This window comes from Nicotiana sylvestris, chromosome 11 (genome assembly GCF_000393655.2).
Source record: "Nicotiana sylvestris chromosome 11, ASM39365v2, whole genome shotgun sequence".
Classification (NCBI taxonomy): domain Eukaryota; kingdom Viridiplantae; phylum Streptophyta; class Magnoliopsida; order Solanales; family Solanaceae; genus Nicotiana; species Nicotiana sylvestris.
In genome coordinates, this window is record NC_091067.1 from 75561558 (window position 1) to 75577784 (window position 16227).

A 16227-nucleotide genomic window follows, 5' to 3' on the forward strand; every position below is an offset into this window, starting at 1 on the left:
ATTTAAATTGAAACAAAGGAATTATCTAATAAGGAATGCAAGTTAAGTTGAGCCACGGATCCCCTTTGCCAGAATATAGATGGAATATATGGACATGACATTTGTCACATTTATTGATTGACACGTACCAATAGGACCTGCTGACTAAGAATATGTGAGGTTGGGCTAAATTTGTATGGGTCAAAATGATTTGAATCATTAGATTGGCCATGACCCGATCCATTCTAAAGTTTAGCTGAGTTAAGATGAGCTTAGTCAAATTAGGCTAAACAATGGGTTATATCCCACATTTTACTATCCTGGAAACTAGAGAACTAAGCTGCCTAGAAAAGAGCCGAATTTAGTTGTTGAATTGCCATGCCTTTGAACTCGATTACAGACAAAACCCACTGAATGCAGCAAATTGGCATTTAATTCCTTCAGTATCTAACTGAAGCATTAGAAATAGAATTTGAAAATGTTGGTGTTGATGTTCTTTGCTATCATGCAATCTAATGCATGTGATCTGCCACAGAGTGTAATTTGGTAATCATCTGAAATGCAGCTGACTCTTGTGCTTCAGAGGGGCTGGAATGCAGATCACTCTCACAAGAATATAGAAAGTCAACCCCCTTTACAGTAACTCTAGCATGAAATCCACCTATAAGAAAGTGAACTGAAAAGATTAGTTGAATCTGGAAATTTAAAGGGAATTAGTACCATTAAATGTCATAAATTAGATTCTATCCGATTGTGAGCAGCCAATATAGGGAATTTCTGTTTTCCTTTTATAAGAGGGAAACTGTGTTTCAGACAATAAATAGGTATTACTAGCTTGTCCGACAGATGAAACCCCCCCTCCCAAATGCATTATGTTCAGCAGTGAAGCATTAATGGAAAGACAGAACAAAATCTTGGAGGGTTACACAATCTTGGGAATTTCACCACAGAAACAAATGAAAATTATAATGGGGAAGGAAATGTCAAAAGTGGGTTTCATGTTAAAAGATGATGTTCTTTTACGGGAAATAAACAATAAAAAGTCGAAGCACATTGTACTAAGATGCCTAAAAGGAATCGCATCTTATTTCAAAATCACTATGTATTGTGAAGCAAGGTCTGGATAGGTAAGGGCAGTACATGAAAGAATCATCACATGATATGGTTGAAGATGAGGTTAATGTTGTCAAAACCCTCATTAGGTACGGTAGATTACTAGAAACCCCAAGACAAGGCCAGTGGAGTAGAAGAGTATGTTTGAGTGATGTGCCAGAAGTTGCAGGGGAAGTGCCAGTGAGAAAGTTTGAGAGCAAGTACACAGAGACATTCACCAGTACAAGCACATGTATGCCTGGGAGACGAATAAAGTGAGAGAAGCATACACTGATGTACTCCAAGTTCATTGGACAGAATAAACTCATTTGTAACTGCTTGTGCAAATAGAAATGATATGATCTTGTCGTTTAGGGGTGACAAGAAAAGACAGCATCAGGGTTCCAACAGGCCAAAAGGAAAATTAAGTTCCATATCTTTCTTGTCGTCTTAAAGGAAGATTTACTTCCATCTCTTTGTTTCAAGAACATTTGATCTTTATAATCAGCAACCAGATGTTCTCAACTATCTATCACGGCCCAGGCCCAACTGCCAAGGTATAGTCCGCTTTGGCCTGGTAGCTCTGGGCCACCTCAAGGCTTTTGCGCCTCATGGTTTTTTCCACTTGGGCTTTAACCCAAAAGGTGCCTCAACAGTTAAATCCTGAACTCCCCCTTATATGGCCCCTAAATTTACCCTCCCATTCCGTTGTGGAATTTCCGTAAAACAAGTTTTCCAGCGAACCGCCTTTCGAGTAGCTGTTACACCATCTTTATTAGAAATTAAAAAAAATGCACAAGCACACTGTAGTAGCTGCTGTAGTAGCAGTAATACACGAGAAGCCATCTAATATTCACATCAATGTATTCTACCTGTTTAAAAAAAACATTCGCATATATGAAAAATGACATACCGTCTGTTGCTGACACATTATATGATGGAGACATCCAGTTATTCACACAACATATTTGATGCAAGTCCTGCCAAAAGAAAAATTGTTACATTTAGTTGGGGAAAATTACAACAGAGTAAATGCTTCATAAGATGCTATTCAGAAAATGGAAAAAATGTGAACAATCATAAAAGAGATGACATATAGTCCCGTGCAGGCAAGGCTGATGGTATTGTATGGTCAACCACAAGCATTTCTTAAGGATCACCCAACACATTAAGGAGCGCAGGGACAAATTATCGGACATGATGCTTGAGCATACCAAGAGCACAAGACATCATTAATCTACATGGAAATGATCAAGTAATAAAGCATGGAACAAACACTGAAAAAAGAGGAGAGATAAAATCCAAGCAAGTTCTGATGCCAAAACATGCCTGACATGCACGTTGTGAAGTGCATACAGCTTTGGGCAATTTCCTTCCACTCATAGGTTGAACCAAGCCAAGCTCTTCGTCAGGTTGATGGCCTTCTTCTTGGATAGCAGCTCTATCCTTCAAGCACATTTCATCACAGAAGCCCAGTAGCGTTTCTAGTTTTAAAGCCAAATTATCTTTGCCACCTACAAGGCTTTAAAATAACATGAGCACATTGACCTTCAGTAATTTAGATCAAGTTCATGGCACAGCAGTTCTGAGTAGTTCACAACTCCAAGAAACTACGAAATCATGATGAGGAATCAAAACCTCCACAAGGAAACTTGGCCACCAAAGCCTGATTTAATCACAGTTCTCAACCACACCGTACCCCTTCACTCCCACCCACCCTCCAGCACAGAGAGAGCAAAAAAGAAAGCAAGAAAAAGGAAACCATTTTAGTCCCCTCTTAACTAAGGACAGAGCACCCTAGGGTCTTTGTTGTACTCCATGCATAACAGTAACGTTGCCAACTCTAACATTTGTCCATACATGATAAAACTGGTAATACACTTACGATGTGAGATATAATATTGATAGCTTTTCTAGTTGTTTTGAGTGCAGCTTTTATGCACAAGTAACTGTATCTAATTGCTTAACAAAGAGAGAAGAAATACAATGCTATGAGTCTTCCATGTTCAGTACTTCAGTTATCCAACTCCGCAATACTTATTTTTTGCATTTGATAAGTTCCCACATGATAATGCATCAAGGCTTTATATTCATACATTAGTTGAGGTCAAAAATGGAGTAATTGCTTTAGTTTTGACGTCCTTCCCAAGCATATGTATAAAGGATGGTTGCGGGTAGATTTGACAACCAGCATGAGAATAGTCCAACTATGATGAATCTCCTAAAGGTTGAATTCATTACGACATGCCCACTACACACTCACCATGTCAGCTAGGAATAAAATGGGTCTAAAAGGAGATACAGAGGCAACTATTTTGGATAGAAACTTAGTTCATTTGACATTCATTTCTTAAAAAAGATCAAACAAGAGAGGAGGAAAAACAAACAACAAGCAGAAGAAAATAATTTTGATCCATACAGTACCAAGCCATGTAAAAAGAGTAATACTAGCACAAAGAAACTGAAACAAAAAAAAGCTACTAAAGCCTGAGATAGAAATCATACCATCTAAGATTCTTTGAATACTTTTATCACATAATGCTATTTCATCTTCTATTTTATGTTGTTGATGACACTGCCAAGAAATGAATGCAACTTGATATTACTGAGAACCAAATAAAGAGTAAGCTCCACTAATCAGATTAAAAAAGTTATTCCACAGAATTTTTAAAATGGAAATAAGAAAAATAATACTCCCTCCGTTTCAATTTATGTGAACCTATTTCCTTCTTAGTTTGTGCCAAAAAGAATGACCCCTTTCCATATTTGGATATAATTTACCTTTATGCAATGATTTATACCCACACAAAATATCCGTGCTTCATTTTACACCACAAGTTCAAAAAAATTCCTTTTTTTCTTAAACTTCGTGACCAGTCAAATAGGTTCACATAAATTGAAACGGAGGGGAGGGAGTAGTAAAATGATTCAGAAAAAACTCCACAAGACTTTTGGCCCATTAAAAGTCCATAGCTAAGGACCATAATAAATTACCGGACTATACTTTGAAGGATGAACATTCTTGATTCATTGACATTTTAAGTGGTCAGTTCAGAAAATATACATCATAGTCTTCGTCTTACAAAAAAGTCCAACTTGAGGAACTAATGGGTGAACCTAGTGTCTCATTTTGGATTAAGCGGAAGTCAAATGAAAAATCAATGGATTAAGATTGATTAAAATATACTCCCTCCGTTCCAATTTATGTGAACCTGTTTGACTGGGCACGGAGTTTAAGAAAAAAGGAAGACTTTTGGAATTTGTGGTCCTAACAAGTCCAAATGGGGCCCAGAGTATTTGTGTGGTTATAAAAGCTTCTCATTAAGGGTAGAGTTGTAAGTTAAAGCTAAATTGTTACCAAATTTAGAAAGGGTTCATTCTTTTTGGAACGGACAAAAAAAAAATAGGTTCACATAAACTGGAACAGAGGGAGTACTTAGGAAGATCGAAGGGAAAAGGAAAAAATAAACGTGGTCCTATAAGCAATATTAATTGAATTATCAGCTCACCAGCATAGATCAGGAAAAGCCATAAGTATATTGCTAACCATTTAGAGCATCGGAGCTGGAAACAGTAGCAATTGGATTTTAGTTTGGAACCCATAGCTCTGTTGTCTATAAGACCTGACACAACAAAAGGGACATCTCCAAACTTTCCAAACACTGATTTTCAAGTTTAAATTGATCAAGGAATAACAGCAGTATTAATAGCAAATAAACAAATGAAAAGGCTCTTGACACATATACTCTACGTCATACCAAACATAAAATTACCAGTTTCTCTCGTTTATGAAGAAGAACTCTAAGGGCACTTTGTGTTAAAGCCTTCTCTTTTGAAGCCAAAACAGTTTGTAAATTGCCTATATCCATAGTATCATGCTGATAAGGAACAAGTGCAGTATGTGCCACTGAAATCCAATTCCGATTGGGTGAGATAGTGGAAATGCCACACTCTTTAGCAGACTTCCCTTCATCAGTTCTTTCTGCCTGCAAATAATGCTTGGTATCAAATATGACAATGAAATGAAGAATAAAGGGGACTCTCTCATCTCCAGGAAAAAACATGGAAAAAGAAAATGACTTCCATCAACATGATTTGATGCCTAAGGAGTTACAATAACGCCTAATAAAAGGCAGCAGCAGCTGTATGTCCTTCCTGGAGAATAAAACTATATCCTCCATCACACATTGCCTCAACCTAGATCTCCAATATAGTCCATCCAATTCTTTTGCCTTACTTTTTCCTAAAAGGAAAAGTTCACTATTTCCAGGTACTCACATTAGGATAAGGACATAAAACCACATTATTTTTCCCTTGTCAACTTCTTGTAGTATCTCTTTTACAAACTACCATTTCAACCACTATCTCAAGCATCATTCAACAAAGTTCAATATAGTAACATGAGGAAACTCTTTAACACAAAGTTGCCTTAGTGTTTTCCCTCATGTTACTATATTGGGTGTCCTCATGTTACTAGTGGATGCCTCCCCTGTACAAGGCTTGTGGAAGATACATATTAAAATAAAGAATGTATATCATCCAAAACTGCAATTGAATGTATCATAGATTTATCAGGGAAAGGAATTAATGTCTGCTTTGGAACCAGCAAAGAATGCACAACCATAAAAACTTTAGGAAAAGATGAAAAGAGTTCTATTTAAAAAATTGTGCTATTTCTAGACGAAATTCCCTTCATTTAAAATATTGATCGCTAGCTCTTGAAAAGAGAAAGGGAGGATTAGTAAGAACAAATAAGACAAATGCATCCTAAATTCAAAAAATTTACTACAATAACTGAAAATGTCTTACCTTGCAAATTACACCACCTCCAATGGTTTCTCCACCACTCACCCTCGTCGTCTTTTTCTCGTGATGGTAAACCTTTGTAATAAGCTTACGATCCTTACTGTTTCCATTTTTGGAGCAGGGAATACAAGCATCAATGTCCATCCTCTGAGGCCTAGTAGGAGACCTAGAAAAGTGATAATCATCATTCATTTGCACCTCCAAAGATTCAGGATGAGCACCAGCTAACTCCATTCCATTAAAACCATTGATTTCACAGCTTTTAGTGGACTTCACCAGCTCCTCAGTTTTATCTTCTCGTGTACGTGGACAGTTGATGGTATCATACAATTCTTTTGCAGTTGAATCTTTATAGTCTCTGCTATTTTCATGGTATACCTTTTTACTTGTATCATTTAGACATTCCAAGTTGACATCAGATAGCTTATCATCACTGAAATCAGTTTCTGTATTTTTGATTGAACTATCTCTTCCAGCTTCTTCACTTTTCCTTATCCTCTGGTGGCCATCTACAGCAGTTGCTTCTTGACCAACTGCAGAATGACTAACTTTTTCATGGCGACCATCACCATGTTTTGCCTCTGAAATTTCTAGGTTTATACGATCTGACTTTGTTCCAATTAAAGCTTCAGAACTTTCATCAGGCATCTTTGCTTCTATCTTTTTTACCGGTTCCTCTACGCTACGAAAACCCAATTAAGCAGGACAGTAAATGACTATCAAAGCAAGATCTATTGACAACTCACCACAAACAAAGCCCAACTGAAATTGAAGGTACCTCAGAAGAAAGGCTGACATGATATTGGCATAGGGAAGCAGATGAAAGTACTCAACTGCTTCTGTAGTGGACCAACTACCAGAACTTTTTTTCACCAATGGACCCTGTAAACTACAGAGATAAACAATTATCACTTTTCTTTTTCTAGCAGCAAAAGGTACCAGAATATATGAATTAATGCTACTGACAAATTATTTAAGCAATTATGCCTTTTGACTTCACCTAGTGGATGTTTAGGATTGTTCTTTGACTGTGAGTTTATCAATGTTCGACTCATAACAACACAAGACGACATTATAATCTTCAAACTCCGCATAGTTAATGCCATAACCTACTTTAAGTTGCTCTTCAAGGACAAGAGTATACAAACAAATCATTCTCCTTATTCACGTGATTCTGTCAAAGAAAGTAAATATTGATGAACTTGAGAAACCATCACATCATTTCTTCACAAAAAGTAGCAGTATCATCAAACACATGAGCTATTCTAAGACTAGAGATACAAGAGTTCTTGTAGAAAAAGCCCATCTCTTAAACTACCCTTGATAAAATAAGCCTAATTATTCTCTAAGCCAAAGCAGTTAAAAAAACAAGAACCAACCTCTCAAAAATCTCCTTGACAGGAATTTGAATGTCTTGATTGATTGATTTGCATTGCATGATGTAAAAGCAAGATGCTGTCTTTTCTTTAGTTAGTGAATATACCACATGCTTCTCCAAAACCACAAGGTCAGACCGAGAAATACCTGCTCCATATCAAGCAAAGTCTCATACATGACACAATGCTCTCTAAATCAGAACAAACCTGTAACTCAAGCAGTTCATTTTTATAAAACAGGAACAGAAAGATCGCACTGCCTAGGTCAAAGCTCTGTCGACCAGTTCTTTCTCTGCCTAGGCATGAGAGAACACTATTTAAGAGACTCGTTGCTAGCAAAGGTATTCTAAGAACTTAGGAAATCAGCTTATGATCTAGAGCAGCCTAAGCACAAATTTATTTTGCCAATCTAGAAATATATTACAAATATAATTCTGATATTCACATACCTGTTGCATCCTTGACAGCCAAAAATGCAAACTGCTGAAAGCCAGAGTCATCACCTTTTTGCTCTACCTTCACTGGTCTCATACTGGTTCGCCTCTTTTTGTTTAGATGTTTTCCCTCCACCATACCTTCAATTTCAGCAGAGGGAAGCTCAAGATTTTTTTCGAGGAGAGACCAGACCCCATCTGTGACAGAACTATAAAGCAGCCAACAAGTTTCTTTCTTAGAGTCTAGTAATAAGACAGAAACTTTGGCAATTAGCCATTTGTTTATAGACGGAACATTTTTTGAGGCATCTAAAGCGCAAGATATGTTGCAAGCATCTTGAATTGCTTTTTCAGCTACAGAAAGATCATCGCCCATGTCCTTGGAGCCAGTTAGATCAGATTGATTCATGAACTTCATGTATGACACCAAAGCCGGTTTTAGAGTCACAGCCAACTTGCAAAATGACTCGAAGTCTAAATTTTGTGCCTGTGGATTTTGCTTCCTCTGGTAGTAGTTGTAAAGTAACACAACAGCATGCAACTGAAGAAGGAAAAAAAGGAGGAAGGAAATGAATACAGAAGCCAGCCGAAGATCTTATTGGACAATTTACAAAATTAATCTTCTCCATTCCAAGGTCTTTTCTAAATTTTTTTTTTTTTGATAAGGTAAATTGTATTAATCAAAAAATTTCTAAATTTATAACAGGTAGATAAGAACTGAGAAACAAAAAGTAAGTCCATTCTCGTTATTTGAACACACTGCTACGGTAACACTAGGGGCAGATTTATATAGGTGGATGGGGGTACCACGCCACCTGGACGCCTCGGTTAAATTTTGTGTATATATGTATATATCCACAAAAAAAAGGCTAAATACTATTGTGCCACCCGGAGTAACGAAATAGCACGAGGGCCAGTGGTGAAGAGTCAGTTTGAGCTCCCAAGGGGCGTGGGTTCGATTCCAATGTTGTACACTTTTTTAAAACCTTTTGCATGCTGCACTTAGACTCAATCGAACCTACTAAAGGATGATTCCTAGTCTGCTGGTTAAAAGCTGCTTCCTAGCGTGTTGGTTAGAAGCTTAATTTCACTTCTACTGGTCAAAGGTTTGAACCACGACTTAGATAACCTTTTTGACAAATATTGAAGCGAGCCTCTACTGTTTTAAAAAAAAATATTAGGTAGAATTGTACCGTAGACTTCTTCTAACTTAAGATTCGACTAAACCAAAAATTTTATTAGGTAGAATTGAACCGTAGACTGCTAACTTAAGACTCAACTAAACGAAAGAGTCAAGGCTCTTCCTTGTCTACATAACTGATGATAAATTTATTTATTGCTTCTCTTCTGAAAATATTGATGCTGCTTACGCAAAATCCTATATGCTACTGTTCAAAACATTGTGGCACCCGCAACCTCCAAATCCTGGATCCGCCTCTGGACATATCCTCAACAACAACAACAATGACCCAGTAAAGTCCCACTAAGTGGGGTCTGGGGAGGGTAGTGTGTACACAAACCATACCTCTACATGATAGGGTAGAGAGGCTGTTTCCAATAGACCCTCAGCTCAGGAAGATGGAAATAAAACAATAAAAGACAATTCATCAGTATCGTCAACATAACCATAGAAATAATGACAGCATCCTAAAAACCATAAAATAGATGACATGCAATAACAATAACCCGCAACTAAGGTCCAGAGCTATGGAAAACAGTAAGGTTAGTGTGAACTCTACATTAACCACAAGTCGTCTAGGACCAACCTACTCAAACTCGCTTCACCCCGGAATGGAGAAGGAGAAGCTCGACTACCACTCTATCCTACAACCCTAATGCTCGACCTCCCAACCTTCCTATCAAGGGTCATGTCCTCGGAAATCTACAATCGTGTCATGTCCTGCCTGATCACCTCTCCCCAATACTTCTTAAGCTGTCCTCTACCTCTTCTCGTACCCACTAAAGCCAACAGCTCACACCTCCTCACCGGAGCATTCAGGCTTCTCCTCCGCACGTGCCCGAACCATCTGAGTCTCGTTCCCGCATCTTGTCATCCACAGAGGCCACACCCACCTTCTCCCGAATATCTTCATTCCTAATCTAATCTATCCTAGTGTGCCTGCAGATCCACCTCAACATCCTCATCTCAGCTACCTTCATTTTCTGGATATGAGACTTCATCTTCTGGATATGAGAGTTCTTAACTGGACAACACTCTGCCCCATCTGGACACATCCTCAAAAGTCTTAAATTAAAAGGAATTTTCGAAAGGAACAATGAGTTAATAAAAAAAAGAACATTGAAATCAGTCATGCTTCTTTTTTCAAATAAATGTCAAGGGTCAAAAAGAAGGGCAGGCAATGAGTATAGAAGGTAAAGAGAGAAGGTATTGTTAACCTGTTTGGCAACAGAGTGCTGCTGAGAAAGAGAAGGAGGTTCCTTAATGGCAGAAGATGTCAAAGGCAAGCGAGGACTAACTAAGTATTCCAGCAATGCATTCACCACTTCCTCTGTAGAAGCTGATGCCATTTTCCTTATCCTTTTGTGATGGGGGATGAAAACAAATAAAGAACCAAAAGTCAAAATGTGATGCTTTATGCCACCACACAAAATGCAGAAAAGAATGATACTGTAGTAATTTTTATAACCAAGGTTCTTCACTGAAATACATTAGGACTAAATTTCTTCATTCTCAATAAGAATTTACTATACTATAGAGGGATCATATCCAATTGCATATTGCACATGCAACAACAAATGAATATGCTTCTATTCAAGTCCTCTCTGAGCTGAATTTCACAGAAAAATGGTAAAGAGTAGTCAAACATTTCAAGACCAGCTTGTTTGGTACTTACTACTAGGAGACACTGTGTTGTTAATCAGACCATTTTTTTTAGCTCAATTTCTGCATAAATGCAACTAATCCAACAAATCAACACAAAATGTATAGAACGCACGTAGCTTAAAAATTGATAAATGGCTTAAACATGTACCTTAAATGGAAGTAAATTTGCAATCTCACTTTAGAAATTAGGTCTAAAACGTAGCATGCATGTCTCAGGGGCTGCGTCTTCAATAAAAAAACCCAGTTGCTTTTCTTTCTGCGATATTTCTCTCTCTAGAGAGGTCTAAGGAGCCATTAGAGTGTCTTATTTGAAGACAAGAAACCTGATTGACTCCTCGGAATCCGTGTCTTTAAACGGAGGAGGAAATTTCAGTTTCAATAATGTTGCTTATCAAAAAAATAATTGAAAAATTCGCACGGAAACCCTTTGGATGCGCTGAGTAACTTATAGCCGGTTTGGCCAATCTTCTAAAATTTGATTATTTTGACAATGTGTTTTTTCAAAAGTGCTTAAAAAAAAAATTTGGTAAGAAGAATTTGCATTAGATTAATTAATTTAAAAAGTACTTTTGAGTAGTAATTAGTGTTTAGCCACGTTTTAAAAATTATTTCTAAGTATATTTTTCTCAAAAGTGTTTTTGGAGAGAAACTACATTTTTTTAATTCTCAAAAATTGCTTCTAATTTTTGTCAAAAACACTTTTTTTCCTTCTAAAAGCTTGGCGAAACACCTCAATTTTTTGCCAAAAGTACTTTTGGCCCAAAAAAACTTGGCCAAACAGGCTATTAGATAGTTCCCAAACCACATAAATATAAAAATTATATTAATATATAAACAAATATAGTCAAGGTGTAAATTAAAATATTATAAAACTACATAAATTTTCGAAATTAAAAAAAAATAATTCTATCCCCCTCTAAAGGTTATGAATCACTTCTAGAATGGACAAATATTATATACATCTGGAAGGAGGTAAGTTAATGTACAATTTTTTTAGCAAACCAAGGCCATAAACATGAAGAAAATTTGGGAAGATGCAAATAAAGAAATTGAGTTTGTTCTCTTAGCTTGTTTAGGCTATGTAACTTATGAAACATATCAATAAATTATGTTTTCTAGTATACCAAAAAAGAAGAAAAAAAAAAGAGTTAGCGTCCTTTAAATATATTTTTTTTAACTAATACACATATTATCCATTAAGATTATATAAAATTCATAAAAAATAAGAAAGAATTACAAGAAAATACATATGACTTCACACCATAACAAAAAATGGCCCATGTTTTTTAAGTTTTACCCCATCTATCCCACATTGTACATATTTTGAAAGCACTTGCAAATTCAATATTTGTGTTCTTACAACCATTGTTTCTAAAAGCTATGAAGTTAATTCTTTATTCTCACAACTATTGCTTTCACTCTCGCTTCTTCTCACATCTTCTACATATGCTTCAAGTGCCGTGTATTTTCTGTTTCTCCTCTTGTGTCACCTGCTTGCAATGTAAGAAAATTGAAGAGTAGAAGTCCACCATTGAAGACCATTCAAAGCTTTGCTTTTGAAAATTGGTTTTTTTGAATTTGTTAGTTGTTTGGATTGGGTATTGTTCCAATTGATTGAAAATATCAAAAGAAGTTCAAAATTTAAATTTGAAGTAATTTGAGCAAGATTTGAGTTAAATTTCAGAAAAGACGCAAGGAAGAAAACGAAGTCAGTTTTTTGTATAATTATGTATAATCTTGTATAATAGTGCATATGAGTGTAGAAACACACCTTATACACTTTTATACACCTTTATACAAACGTCTGTAGACGAACTTCTTTCACGATTTTCAATTGTAATTCTCGTTCAAAACCAGTCTAAATCTCCATTAAATGACTTCAAATTTTATATACAACCTTCTTATACTATTTCTAACAAGTCTAAATAACACTCACTCCAAATTTATCACAAAATCAAATTCGAAATTTAAACCCACATATTTAAAGTTGTTAAAAATCTAATTTTCACCACCCAAATGAATTTGGTTTGTTGAATTAATATTTGAGTCACAGTTACTGATTTGAAAATTAATTTAAAAGCTTGAGGAATCTTTTTTAAAAATTAAATAGTAATTTGAGAACCTATTTGAGTTGGATGTTGAATCTTAGCCTATTATTTTTGGGCTAGTTGGTTGTAAATTGAAATATGAGCTATAAAATTGAAAAGTATGGAGCTCAGTTGTTCTAATGTGAAATTTCCCCCAAATATAATTCACCAAAATTCAAAGTTGATTGAGGAATAATAAAACATAAAATTTAATGTTGTCACGACCCAAACCCGGACCCGATCGTGATGACGTCTCTCGTGAAGACAAGGTCAGCCAATTAAACCCAATTCACTTTTTAAAACAGTTAAATAACATAACAGTAGTTTGAAACATGATATAGCAATACTAAGTAGCGAATTATGCCAATAAAGTGCGAAAATACAACCCAACACATCCCTAACCGGGGTGTCACAAGTCACGAGCATCTACTAGGGCATAAATACATTTGAAAGTCTGAGTGTACAAATACAGACTAATGAATGAAGAGAGAGAGAAGCAGTGCTGCGAACGCCGGCAGCTACCTTGCTAACCTCCGATGACTCTGCCTCCGATCAGCCAAAACCCGCTACCGGGTGTATAAATACCTGAATCTGCACACAAGGTGTAGGGAGTAAAGTGAGTACTCCAACTCAGTGAGTAATAATCATAACTAAAGTCTGAATGGTAAGAAATCACGTAAAGCATATCAAGGTGTCGTATGGAAGCAGTTCAAAAACTAGTAAGAAAGCACTGAAGCTGTAAAAATCTCTTAAAACATCTTAGCTCGGTTTAAACTTCTTTGAAAATGACTTTTTCAATAGTTACGCAAATGAATGCAAAATAGTTAGTGCAGATAAGTACAAAAATTCGCCCCTCGGGCACAAATTCCATAGTTTAACAGGTAAATGACAAGTAAATATGAAAGATAAACACATAAAGGTTCGCCCCTCGGGCACAATGTCAACAACTTCGCCCTTCGGCCAATAACTCAGAACAATAACAGCCCATCGGGCAATCACATAAAACGGTACCAGCCCCTCGGACAAATCACATAGAACAATATCAGCCCATCGGGCTATCACATAGAACAATATCAGCCCCTCGGGCTATATCTCACATCACAATGGGTACCCGCACTCACTAGGGGTGTACAGACTCCGAGAGGGGCCCCTTATGGCCCAAGCATAATAACAAGTCATCTCGTGGCATCAAATCTACGCCCTCGGCCTCATATCAATCAAGCCACCTCGTGGCGTATATATGTATCTCAGGCCCTCGGCCTCATAGCAGTATCAGTGTATCCTCACAACTAGTCCCTCGGCCTTACTCAGTTTGAAAATCATCACAAGCCCCTCGGCCAATAGTAAACAGTCTTTCTCAGCCCAAAACATCATTTAAAATATCATTTAAATCACAAAACTGAGTAAAAATGACTGAGTAGTAAAAACAGTGGAAAATGACATGACTAAGTTCAAGTAATAAGTCAACACAGTGAGGAAAATAGTAATAAAAATCCTCAAAGGGTTCAAGTAGTTGGCATGAAGCCCAAATATGACAATCAGCCCAAATCATGATGATAGCAAATAAGTTTCAGTCAAATACGCGGTAAAATCATCAATCGGGAAGGACCAAGTCCCAATCCCCAATAGTGCACGACCCCACGCCCGTCATCTAGCGTGTATCTCACCTCAACATAGCACTACGATGTGCAAATCTGGGGTTTCAAACCCTCAAAGCATCATTTACAACCATTACTCACCTCGAACCGGTTAATCTCTAGCTCGTGACGCCTTTGCCCCTCAAATCAGCCTCCATACGCGTCGAATCTATCCAAAATCAAAATGAGAATATAAAAATATGTTAAGGGAACGAAGCCCAAGCGAAAACAATCAATAAAGGGCACAAATCCTGAAGTTACCAAAACCCGAGCCCCGGGCCCACGTCTCAAAATCGGGTAAAATTTATTTTTTCAAACTCCTCATACCCTCACGAGTCTAACCATACCAAAATTATCCAATTCCGGTACCATTTTTAGACTCCTCATACCCTCACGAGTCTAACCGCACCATATGTGCCCATAACCAAACAAATCATAATGCCTCGCAACACGGAAAGGTAACTCATAGATCTCCCTAGATTACTAATAAGCTCAATAATAATCGAATCAACACATCCCTCAACAATACATTTTGGAGCCAACCAAGCCGACTCAAGTTAGAACACGCATCCACATTGGCCTGCCAACGAACTCCTTATCAAGGAAATCCTGAAGTTGCTCTTTCCACTCCTTTAACTCTGCCGGTGCCATACGATATGGTCCCCGGTATCAAATTAATACCGAAATCAACCACCCTACCCGGCGACATGCCCAACTACAATAAACGCATCCGAAAAGTCCATCACCACCGGAATTGAATCGATGGTAGAAGCCTCTACACTGATATTCATCATGAAAGCCCAAATAAGAAAGACAATCCTTCTCAGCCGTCCGCTGGGTCTTCGAAATATAAAACCACTCTACTAGGACATAATCCGTCTAACCTCGCCACTCAATCCGTGGCATTCCCGGCATAGCCACCAGCACCGCCTTAGCGCAATAGTCCAGAATGACACATTATGGAGACAACCAGTCTGAACCCAATATCACATCCAAATCTAACATAGCAAGCAACAAAAGATCTGCTCGGGTCTTCAAACCCTGATATTCACTAAGCAGTGCCGATTCACGCGACCCACAACCACAATATAGTCTGAATATGAGAACTCTCAGTCTCTAAATCCATATGGCACATGAATCACCATATCCAATCCCATTTTCGCCGTCCGAATACATACCACACCTCTAATATCCAATCATTCCACGAGAGATACTCTAAAATTCTTCTAGGCCACCAAGAAAACTCGAATATCAGCAGTCGATCTAACAAGAAAGTGCCGTAATACCACCGAAGTACCATTAACTTAATCACATTGCTTGTTTTTTTACATATACCCTCGTCAAATCACCCCAAATTAGCAATACCATTTCCTTCATCATCCGAAGACCCTTTCTCTAATTATTTGAAGCTCATTTCTCTAATTGTCTGAAACTGCCCGCTGCCTAAGAGTTGAGACCTTCCTTTCAAAACTGATCTGTGACCTTACACATGCAAATCTAAGTCCTCCACAACATACCGCATATACCATACCATCCTAGGATAACCTGAGAGCTTCATCTTCCTCCCGAGCCACAAACATCTACATACTCAACTAGTCAAGAACTTCCCATTGGTCCCATCTAGAAGAAAATCATTAGACATCCCATGCTCCGCATGCCCATAGAAAATATGCATCTCCAAACCACGGTAAAACCATCAAGAACTCTCCGAGTTCCCCTTGCACAAATCAAACCCGCCAGGACTGAATCCTTCTAACTCAACCAAGTTATGCAAGCCATCAAAACCTAAGAGCATTGCCGTGAAATACATGTAAGAACTCATTACCTCGAACACACACAAGGAACTAATCATATCCTTACCATACCAGTCCGGTCTACTATCAAGCTATCCCATCTATCTAAGTTTCCTTCTGATTCATCTTCAACTTGATATTCCCTCTTGTTGTAGCACTAAAATTCCTCAACCCAGGA

General features: G+C 37.5%; 1 protein-coding gene across 10 annotated transcripts; it reads right to left on the reverse strand.

Annotated features, from left to right (window-relative positions):
* Window positions 1–170: 170 nt before the first annotated feature.
* LOC104224570 (uncharacterized) lies at window positions 171–10928 on the reverse strand. 10 transcript variants are annotated; one of them, XM_009776246.2, is made up of 11 exons: window positions 10681–10926; window positions 10085–10226; window positions 7703–8228; window positions 7257–7401; window positions 6656–6766; window positions 5881–6559; window positions 4845–5057; window positions 3577–3646; window positions 2401–2585; window positions 1985–2051; window positions 171–640 (listed from the first exon to the last, which is right to left on the reverse strand). In XM_009776246.2, exons 2-11 carry the CDS (start codon window positions 10214–10216, stop codon window positions 492–494), a joined length of 2277 nt encoding a protein of 758 aa, XP_009774548.1. In that variant the 5' UTR covers window positions 10217–10226; window positions 10681–10926; the 3' UTR covers window positions 171–491. The 10 variants fall into 10 exon arrangements, 5 of the variants coding, with proteins under 5 accessions (XP_009774548.1, XP_070018459.1, XP_070018460.1 ...); XM_070162358.1 differs by lacking the exon at window positions 2401–2585 and having other exon boundaries at window positions 10681–10927; XM_070162359.1 differs by lacking the exon at window positions 10681–10926 and having other exon boundaries at window positions 7703–7828; window positions 10085–10221.
* Between the last annotated feature and the right edge of the window lie 5299 nt (window positions 10929–16227).

Coding starts and splice junctions, on each gene's coding strand:
- LOC104224570 (XM_009776246.2), bottom strand. CDS start 10,216: ATGGCATCAGCTTCTACAGAGGAAGTGGTGAATGCATTGCTGGAATAC. Junction 7,402..7,702: donor GGCTGTCAAGGATGCAACAG/GTATGTGAATAT, acceptor GATATGGAGCAG/GTATTTCTCGGTCTGACCTT. Junction 641..1,984: donor TAATGTGTCAGCAACAGACG/GTATGTCATTTT, acceptor ACTTTCTTATAG/GTGGATTTCATGCTAGAGTT.